This window comes from Dama dama, chromosome 12 (genome assembly GCF_033118175.1).
Source record: "Dama dama isolate Ldn47 chromosome 12, ASM3311817v1, whole genome shotgun sequence".
Taxonomy (NCBI): domain Eukaryota; kingdom Metazoa; phylum Chordata; class Mammalia; order Artiodactyla; family Cervidae; genus Dama; species Dama dama.
This window is the reverse complement of record NC_083692.1, coordinates 77,050,029-77,060,884: the sequence shown is the minus strand read 5'-3', so window position 1 is coordinate 77,060,884 and position 10,856 is coordinate 77,050,029. Positions and strand designations below refer to the sequence as shown.

At 39.0% G+C, this 10,856-nt stretch overlaps 1 gene segment (V, D, J or C); it reads right to left on the bottom strand.

Annotated features, from left to right (window-relative positions):
- Nucleotides 1–1,527: 1,527 nt before the first annotated feature.
- On the bottom strand, nt 1,528–2,192 carry LOC133066974 (T cell receptor alpha variable 29/delta variable 5-like). The segment is given in 2 exon segments: nt 1,528–1,937; nt 2,109–2,192. Coding segments are annotated over 2 exon segments (459 nt in total).
- Between the last annotated feature and the right edge of the window lie 8,664 nt (nt 2,193–10,856).

The window sequence follows — 10,856 nt, the reverse complement described above, 5'->3', positions numbered from 1 at the left end:
AAAGAATCTGCTGGCAGTGCAGGATTCAATCCCTGGGTTGGGAAGATCCCTTGGAGAAGGGAATGGCAACCAACTCCAGTGTTCTTGCCTGGGAAATCCCATGAACCCAGGCTATGGTCCATGGGGTCGAAAAGAGTCAGATATGACTGAGTGATTAACACAGTGTTTTCTTTTTTAATACACTATAGATACATTCACTATATGCCCTTTTGTATAATTTAAAAATTTTATACCATATGCATTTATTTATTCAAAAATCAAAGAATAATTTGTATTAAAATTGTTTCACTACCAACCTACTGATGGGATGGTAGCGAAAGGTCATACAAATAGACAGTGGAAGTTAGAATATAAAGTGTCAAGATATCTTTTATTAGCTAACAGACTCATTTCATTACTACTCAGTTGTAGGAAAGGAGATTTTCATGTAGGTAAATTTTCACCATGTAGATCAATCAGTTTGAAGTTGTAAACTACTTGCAGTTTTGATTAACTGACAACCTACTGAAGACCTCTGATTTACTAAACCTTTGGGATGTTTTCCACATCCTTTAAATTCATATGGATCATATAGTCATCCTAGAATGACCTTGGCCTCCGTTCTTCCCGCTCACATTGAACTGCATCCTGAATGTTCAATGCCCTATATCCATCTCAGCAGAGAGTAAGAATGGCTACCAATAATAAGGTCTTTGCAGCTGACAAGCTTCATGAGATGCTTGTATTTATTATTATGATTCACAGGACATCAACATTTACTTGTGGACAATATGTCAAATATTGAATGTCATTCAGGGAAAGAGTACACAGCAAATGATTTGCTGAGGCATTGCCCAGAAGTACTTATAAGTGAAGAAGAGAGTAAACAAATGTGATTTGCAATATACACATTCTCAAATACTTTACATGGAAAAGTTCATTTACCTGAGGGCTTCGCAGGTGGTGACAGTGGCAAAGAACCCACCTGCCAATGCAGGAGACATATAAGAAACACAGTTTTGATCCCTGGGTTGGGAAGATCCCCTGGAAGAGGGCATGGAATCCACTCCAGTATTCCTGCCTCGAGAATCCCATGGACAGAGGAGCCTGGAGGCCTACAGTCCACAGGGTTACAAAGAGTCAGACACAACTGAGTGAGTAACACACACACAGTTACCCAGAAACAATAATCATGTATTATATTGCCCATTTTATACAAAACTGAAGCACATGGCTACTGATACTCAAAGGCACACCAGCATCCACTGGTGAAACTTGCAGTAGGATCTGGTTCCCTATCCTGAACACACTTTTCCCTGGAATACAAGAGTAACAAGGTACCTCATTCCAGGAGCAAGTCAGAACAAAGCATCATCGGTGAATGGAGTTCAGCTGACCCACTGCCTCTCTCTGAAAGTAAAAAAGGAAAATGGTTAGATTCCTGGACATCCAGGAGCCCATGGAATGTGCTTAACTCATTTGTGGAACTTGCCACCTATTGGTCTTCTTTGAAGCTCAGCTGCCTCACCCACTTTAAGGCACAGCTTCTCACGCTGCTGTGTATAATGGGGAACAAGTGTGTGTGCCTCTGAGTCTGAGTCCCCAGAGCACGTTTGCGTACAGGCTGCAGGTGCCCCGGGAGCACCGTGTGCCGGCTGTGCAGAGGTACAAGGCTGAGTCTCCAGGCTGGGAGACCAAGATGTGCAGAGAGAGGTGTTTGGCACTTCTGTTGTGGAAGACTGTGAACCTTCCATCCTCATTTTTCTCCAAAACGGAACCTATTGACATCAGGAATGTGGGACGTTTTGCTGGGTAGACTCTGTACCAACGGAAGTAATTAAACATAATGTCATCATAGTCACAGTTCAAAATAGAAATCCCTCCTTCTGTCACACTCAGGGATGGAGGATTTTGCTTAACCTGCTGCTGGTCACCATTCTTCTGTTGACTCTTCACCCCTGTTTGGAAAGAGAGTAACAGATTTCAAATTTTATTCTTAAAATTTCCCCAGAAAACCATTATGAGCCAGAAGATATATTGAAATAAGAGTCCCCAATTGTCTAATCTCCCAGCCTTGCATTATTCTTGGAGTTTTTCTACTATATTTAAACTTCCTGCCCACAACTCACAGTCAGACTGGAGCCACAGAATCAACAATGTTCCTAGGAGTTTACTCATTTCTCCTACAAAGACTCAGGTCGTCCTCTTTCCTGCCCAAGCAAACATAAATCTGACTGCCACTTCCTCCACTTCATTTATTTCCTTCCACAGAGCCTTCACATATGAACAGCCCTGTTTTTAACCAAATTTATGTTTATGAAAGGAAGCACTGCCCCCTTTTGACCACATGCATAAAATTCCTAAAAATGCATTTCTGTGTTTCTTAAAGATCAGTTTGCAATCCCTTCCCTATAAAAACATTAAAATCAGAGTTTGTAAGAGAAAGAAAGGTTTTCAGAGATCATATTTTATATATATGCACATATATGTGTATAGAAAGAAAGAAAGAAGTCACTCAGTCATGTTCGACTCTTTGCAATCCCATAGATTATAGCCTACCAGGCTTCTCCATCCATGGGATTTTCCAGGCAAGAGTACTGGAGTGGGTTCCCATTTCTTTCTCCAGGGGATCTGCCCGACCCAGGGATCGAACCCTGGTCTCCCGCATTGTAGACAGATGCTTTTACCGTCTGAGCCACCAGGGAAGATATATATATGTAGAGAGAGAGCAAGTAGAAAATAACTGAGAATATAGAGAATTAGTGAAAGAAAGTGAAGTCACTCAGTCGTGTCCAACTGTTTGTGATCCCATGGACAGTGACTTTCCAGGTTCCTCTGTCCATGGTATTTTCCAGCAAGAATACTGGAGTGGGTTGCCATTTCCTTTTCCAATATAGAGAATTATGTTAGGTCAAATGAGCGGCACTTTGCCAACTGGTGTAGTTAGACAGGCACCTTATTTAAAATACTAAGAAGACTTGGTGTCTTGGGGGACAAGAAACATATGATGGTCTATCTAATACAATGGTTATCTATAACAATGGCAGTTTATAACAATGGCAGTTTGAAATCTTTGTCTTCAATGCAGTTGCATTCTACATAGTCTTCAGAGGTTCAATATTTGTTCTGGTTAAATAAATGCCACAAGGCAATTCAATCTGGTGTAAATTCTGGGCATCTCTCTTAAAAACACAAACCCCCACAATAAAATTTACCATCTGCATTAAATCATCCTTTGAACTAAATTATCTCTCTTAGAATTTGGATGGGATCATTTAATGTATTCCATATTCTCAAATGACAAAAAATACACAATCCTGTAAAGCCTATAGAAATAATGAGGCAATAATGTTGAAAGTTACCAGAAGATGCCACAAAGGTAGCATATTTGTCTTCAGTCTTGCTTCACATCTGGTTGTCTTCACAGCTTAATCCAATGTGAGAGGCAAGGAGACACTACTGTGCTCTCACACCTAAATCAGTTGGGCCAGTGATGATCGCAGGTGAGGATAATTCCCAGAAGAGCTGTTCTATTGTGTGTTCTATGATGCAGGTAATAACATACAGAACTCTGGATTATTTTATCTTCTTCTGAAAGAATGCTAGATTTGTTAAATTATTCCTTAGAATCTGTTGAGGCTTACTTTAATCTCTTTTATAGCAGAGTTTTTGTTTTTTTCCCCAGTTTTCTTTTAAATTAGAATTTAGCTCTTACCCCTAGCCTGCAGTCCTTGTTCTGGTGACTCCATTGAAAGTTCAAAGCGTTTGCCAATGTTCTTTACTCTGGAAAGGCCAGAGCTCTTACGTCTTCCTAGCACTGTGGGGTCCCTGAAATCTCCTCGGGGTCTTTAGACCCTCAAAGGCTGTTTCCTGCCAGCTCTATCCATGTCTCTTTGCACGTGCAGCTTGTGTGTAGGCTCAGAAGACCCCCTCTACACATTTTAAGATTCTTTATACGAGGCTCACTTTTCTCTAATACCTTTCCCCTCAGATTCCAGTGATGTCAGCAGCCCTAACTCTGATCTCTGTTTCCTGCAAACAGCAAGCTGTCACTCTGCTGGGGCTCCAGGTCCTTGTGCTGAAGGTTTAGAAAATCCCCCTAGAGATGCCTTGTGAATGTGGGCGTCATTCTGCAGGTTTTCTTTCTCCTACGAACTATAAACTTTCACTGTCTACGCTCCTTGGAAACAGTTGTTTCATACTTTCCCCAGTTTTAGAGTGCTTTACACTTAGAAGATAATTCCAGTATCAGCTATATATAAGAACCAAAAGTAGATTTTTCTCTTAAGATAGCATGTTTTTATGCATTTCTTCCATTTTTTCCCTCTAGTTTTATTGAAAGAATTTACATACTGCTCTGCATCAGGGTGTACAATATACTGATTTGACTTATGTCATGAAATCATTGCCAGAATAATTTTAGTGAACATCCATTATCTTGTATAGCTACCAAATTAAATTAACAAAAGCTTTCATAATTAGAAATCAAGGACTATCATATCACAAATATGATTGTGATATAAACAATGCAAAATAATCTACAAATATATTACATTACTAAAGCAGTTTAGTCATATAATATTAAAATATTTATAAATTTTAAATTTTTATATGCAAATAACTAAAATTAGAAATGAAATTTTAAAAAATGTTAATTTAATTCCCCTCTCATTCTCCCTTATAATGAGAATTCATAGGATTTACTCTCTTAACTTTCATGTAAAACAAACAGCAGTGTTAATTATATTTATGTTGTATATTACATTCCTAGTACTTATTTATTTATAGCTGGAACTTTGTACCTTTTGACTGCCTTCATCCAATTCTCTCTCCCTCCAGCCCCTGCCCCTACTAACTATAAATCTGATCTCTTTTTCTATGAGTTTGACTGTTTGTTTGTGAAGTATATAACTGATCTATAATGCCAAGCTAGTTCCTTTTATACAACATAGTGATTCAGTATTTCAAAATGATCACAAGTCTCATCACCATCCAAAGATATTATACATAATAATTGATTATATTCCCTCCACTATTCATTTCATATCTGTGACTCATTTATATTGCTGCTGGAAGTTTGTACCTCTTAATCTCCCTCATCTACTCCCTTCCTCCTCCTCATTCCCATCCCTCTGGGAATGCCTATTTGTTCTCTGCATCCATAACACTGTTTCTGTTTTGTTACATTTGTTCATTTGCTCTGTGGTTTGCATGTAAGTGAAATCACAGAGTATTTGTCTCTCTGTCTGGCTTATTTCACTATTTCCTCACTTTTAAAGGCAACTGTCATTTTTATTTCAGTCAAATAAATATACTTTGCATATGTATCATATTTATGATATTTTGTGCAGCTTATTTAAAAATGTTCTCTGCATTTAAAAGGAATAGGGTCTCTAGAGAACTAATACTCCTTATCATTAATTACTTTCGTGATTGTTTTTCATGGCTTTCAATGCAATTACCACCTGTCTGTACACCCTGAGTATGTAGATGTGCTTAGTGAATTTTGTTCCCCATATCCTTCACCTTATCACATTGTAATATTAAAACTATTCACTCCAAGAACTATTATATTTTATTTTAAGTCTCCCACTACATAAAGAGTCACCCATGCAGTGTTTTGTCACTTGAAAATTACATTTTAGGTCTTAAATTAGCCATGATCTGCCTTGTTTCACACATACATATGCTTTTCCTCAAATTGTAGCACTTTCCACCCCCCAACTCTGTTTTGTCCTTTAGCCTGATCAACTCCTGTTAATCTATTAGTTTTCAAGCTAAGACTCCATATAATTCAGGAAGCTGTCTTCGACTGATATCTATTTGTATTTATAACACTTACTTTGGAACTCTATGATAACAAAAATGGGTTCCCCACTGGATACATATTCAAAAAGGGAAGGAACTCATTATTTATTGGGAGCTCCTTATCTAGTACTTAACACATATTAAATGCATATTTGTTGAATGATTGAATATATGAACTCTGCGAGTAATGGTGGGTGGAGAATACGTCTGCAGCTGAGAATTCTTGAAAGATGTACAAAGACGGTGACTCATTTTCTAAAGAAGAAATAGCATACTGTTGACTGGAAATTAGCTTTTTTCTAATGGTCTTCCAAAACATAAAAGAAGATAATGATATAAATGATATTAGTAAATACTATTGAATATGAACAAAATTAACGATTAAATGCACTGTAAGAAGTTGAAACAAAAGTAAGTGAAGGATTACAGACCCTTAACTGCTCTTTCTTTGACACTTTCAGTTCAGTTCAGTTACTTAGTTATGTCTGACTCTTTGTGAATCCCATGGGCTGCAGCATACTAGTCCTCCCTGATCAACACCATCTCCCAGAGCTTGCTCAAACTCATGTCCATCAAATTGGTGATGCCATCCAACCATCTCTTTCTCTATCTTCCCCTTCTCCTGCCCTCATTCTTTCCCAGCATCAAGGTCTTTTCCAATGAGTCAGTTCTTCGCAGCAAGTGGCCAAAGTATTGGAGCTTCAGCTTCAGCATCAGTCCTTCCAATGAATATTCAAGACTGATTTCCTTTAGGATTGACTGGTTTAAGGTTTGACTTTCTATGATTTTCCTTCATACATGAGAATAATATGGGTTATGAATAAACAGCCTTCAGGCTGAATATACCCATTTTAACACAAAGCTTTATAACTAGCTTTAAGATTTGTGAACTGGAATGACTGTGTCACTGATTCTCTGATTTAGGGATTAGGATGTTAGAAATAGTTCTGTTTAGGAAATGAAAGAGATAGTTACTAGGTTGAATATTCTTCAGCATTTCCATTTTTTTTTTTGAAAGTGAAATCACTTAGATTTATCCAGAGTCACTTCTTAATACCATGTTAGGTGTGAGTAAAAACATTTAGACACCTCTACCTCATGTTGGGTTTGGGGACTGCAGACACACATCTGGGTTCGGACTTCAGGTGCTTGGGAAGCACTGTGTCCCCACAACAGAAGATATGTGGCTGAGTCTCTGGTCTGGTGTGCAGAAAGTTCTGCCCAACCTTCATACTAAGAGTGGCTCTTGGCTTCTTTTGCTCCTTTTATTCCCCACTTAAGTGTATTTAAAAAGGAAAATAGAGCTTTTCGCAGGATTCTGTCTATACCAGTGTAAGCTATAAAAAGATGTTGAAGAGAAGGTGAGACTGGTGCTTTCTTGCCCTTAGAGATGGAGGAATCAAGGGTTCTGCTCTACACTGAACCAGCTGCTCACTTCTGTCCAGAAAGACAGAATCAGATAGGAAAGAGTTGATCAATATATAGATTTTACCTAGTTACAGAGATCTCCAGAAGACCTGCTTATGTGCCTACTCTGCAGTGTCAAGTTGTAGTTCTATAGAAATGCTTTCTGCAGGAATCAGGAGGTGCACGACAATGAGATTTCAATTTTAATCCCATTGGGCATCTGCTCCCACTCAGGGGGTTGGGTTAAGTCCTCAACTCTGGTTTTGCATACAGGCTGCAGGTGTCTGCAGAGCACTGTGCACCCACAGCACAGAAGTAAGTGGCTGAGTCCTCAGGCTGGGAGTCTCTGATGTAGAGTTGACTGTAACGCTCCTTGCTATTGATGGTGGATTTCAGCCTTCCTTTCTGCTGCATTCCTGAAGCTATGTAAAACAAGGAGATGAGGCGTCTATCAGAATTTTGTTGGAACCACTGCACACTGGTCATGGAAGTAGAATAATTGCATATCAAAGAGGAATTTCTCCCCTCTTGGAGAGTCAGAACCCTAGGACTCTGCTCCACCTTCATCTGCACTCTGAGCCCTGTTGAGAAAGAGAGAAATAGGCACAGGTGAGGGTCTCTGAAAAATGACTGTGGCTGTTTGCAAATGGAGGGCATTTTTCTCTAGTTTCCATCCTCATGGTGGAGGATACAACCCAACAGACTCATGTTCTCACTTCCTCCCTCTTCCCCTCCACTTTGTTCCTTTCTAAATTCAAGTGTGAGGTTTTTTCATGTTCCCCCAGGATGTTCTTAACTCACAGCAAATCTGTATCCACAGGAGACTCAGCAAGACTCTTCTTTGTGTCTTCATGATTCTTTACTCTTTTGATACAAGGACACACTTTGATGTCAAGTTCCTTTAAATATTGGTATTCATCATATCTTGAAAATGGGACTGATTCTGTTCCTGTGCCTGATTGCTTTCATGAGAGATTCAACAGAAGCCAACCCTAAATATCATCACTCAGCTGTGTAGTGGGAGCTCCACCCACCTATGGTTTAGTCCTTCTACACACTGTGGTCTGTGAGCTTTTATGTGTGTTTGTTGGGTGTAAGGGAAGTGCTATTTTTTCAGGGTTTAAAAGTCTTTTTTTTTCCTGTAGACTCTGGGTATATGTAAAATAATTTATGTTACGATTAAGGAGACAGTATATTAGAGGGGGGATAAAGAAATGATTTCTATGTCTATAAAGAGCCATAGGTAAAATATATTGATCAAGCTGAAATCTGAGACATGATCAGATTGGGGAACTCTTCTGGGTTGTGATAACATATATATGGAATATTGTTGTTGTTCAGTTGCTAAGTCATGTCTGACACTTTGCGACCCCATGGACTGCAGCATGCCAGGCTTCCCTGTCCTTCACTATCTCACAGAATTTGCTCAGACCCATGTCCATTAAGTCAATGATGCTATCCAACTGTCTCATTCTCTGTTGCCCTCTTCTCCTCCTGCCCTCAATCTTTCCCAATATCAGGGTCTTTTCCAGTGAGTCTGCTCTTTGCTTTAGGTGGCCAAGTATTCGAGCTTCACCTTCAGTATCAGTCCTTCCAATGAATATTCAGGGTATATTTCCTTTAGGATTGGCTGTTTTGGTCTCCTTGCTGTCCAAGAGATTCTCAAGAGTCTTCTCCAACATCACATTTCAAAAGCATCTATTCTTCCATATTCAGCCTTCTTTAGTGTTCAACTCTCGTATCCAAACATGACTACTGGAAAAACCATAGTTTTGACTATATGAACCTTGGTCAGCAAAGTCATGTCTCTACTTTTTAATACACTGTCTACGTTTGTCATAGTTTTTTTTTTTTTTTTTTTTTTCCCCAAGGAGCAAACATCTTTTAATTTCATGGCTGCAGTCACCATCTGCAGTGATTTTGGAGTCCAAGAAAATAAAGTCTGTTACTGTTTCCATTGTTTCCCCATCTATTTACCAAAAAGTGGTGGGATCTCAGATGCCATGATCTTAGTTTCTTGAATGTTAAGTTTTAAGCCAGTATTTACTTTTGAAAAGGATCCTGTATAAGTAAACCCACACAGTTCACACCCATGTGGTTTGTTCAAGGTTCAACTGTATTATAAATTTCTAATGATCATTGTTTTAGCCAACGCTGTTTTTTTTGGCCATCCGGGTTTTTAAAAAGATTAGATGCCTTCTTATCTATTTGATTCTAGTAAAAATCATATATTTACATATTTATAATTTTTTACAAAATGTACACATATACAAAGCAATAAAACACATTATATTTGTGAGAACTGTTAAAATCAGCATACTATTGAAAGATAAAGTGATTTTTCCTGCAACTTCAGATCTGAAAATCCAACAACTCAAGAATTAGGAAACTACTTCTGATTTTCCTGAATAAGTAGATTCACTCAATCTAGCTGTTTAGGAACAATTTGAAAAGCACTTTGAGATTTATTTTCACCCCAGATACAAACACAATACCTAGGAGCTTCAGGAAGCAGTGTTGTTTCATACACTGAGTTCAAAGGGAAAATGTTTTATAGAAGGAAAGTTTACATTAGAAAGTCTCAACTGTGCTACCACAGCGCCTGCCTTCTTCCTGTCTGTGATCATGGGATTTTCCTAAGCTCTGAGCAGGTGGCTGTCTTAATCGAAGTCATGTTTTGATTATTCTCTACTGTCATTTCTGTCACTCTGGTATTCCCAGAGAGCACAGGAATACTTTGCTGAGTCGTCCATTTATAAGGAAGAGACAGTAAGGCTGATGGATTTTTTTGCCATTTGGAGGTTCCGGTAGTAGTGATACTGCTTTGCATTTGGCATGTTGTCAAGCTGATGAATAAAGAAAATCATCCAGCCCCTGGGCTGTTTGTATCAGTACAAAGTGTATCTCCTCTGAATGGTTTCATATGTGCAGTCCACGGTCAAAGCTCCTCCTTCCCGACTGTTGCTGTGGTTTGCGCTTGGGTTACTTTGTCAGCCATGCTGGATCCGGGGGGAAAAGGAGAAGTCAGGGCTGGTTTTCCAAAATGTCTCAAGGGTCATGAGGGTTAGAGGAAGTTATGACACAGGACCAAGAAAAGGATCACCAGGTGTTCATTTGCCCACTTTTCTTCTCTCTAACATCCCTGCTACTCACAACTTACACAGGGTCACCCCTGAGCTCTAAGAGAAGCTGAGGCCCCATGTTTAGGGCCACACATACTGAAGCCAAAGACGGCCATGAACACCCACAGCAGACAGGAAGATCATGACAGACATTCTTCTCTGGTTGAAATTGCTCTTGTTCTTACTGCCGCAGAGACCAGTCCTCCCTGAGTAGCTGAGTGCAGAGTTCCTCCAGCTTTTAGACATTTCTGCCCCAAACAGGAAGTATTGTTCATAAGGAAGATGTTCCATTCAGTCTATTCAGAATGAACCACCTCAAACCACTGTTTTGCATTGATGTTTTTCTGGAGGAATACCTTTGAAAAATGGCTATTGTATCTAGCAAGGTACAGGAATGAAGTTTCATTATCTTTTTGTTATTGAATTCTTGTTTATTGCCATTGTGATCAGAGACTATATTCTGAATGACTGAAAATTATTTGAAATTGATTAAGCCTTTTTTTAAGAGCTAGAGTCAACTTTTATAAATATTATGTGTGG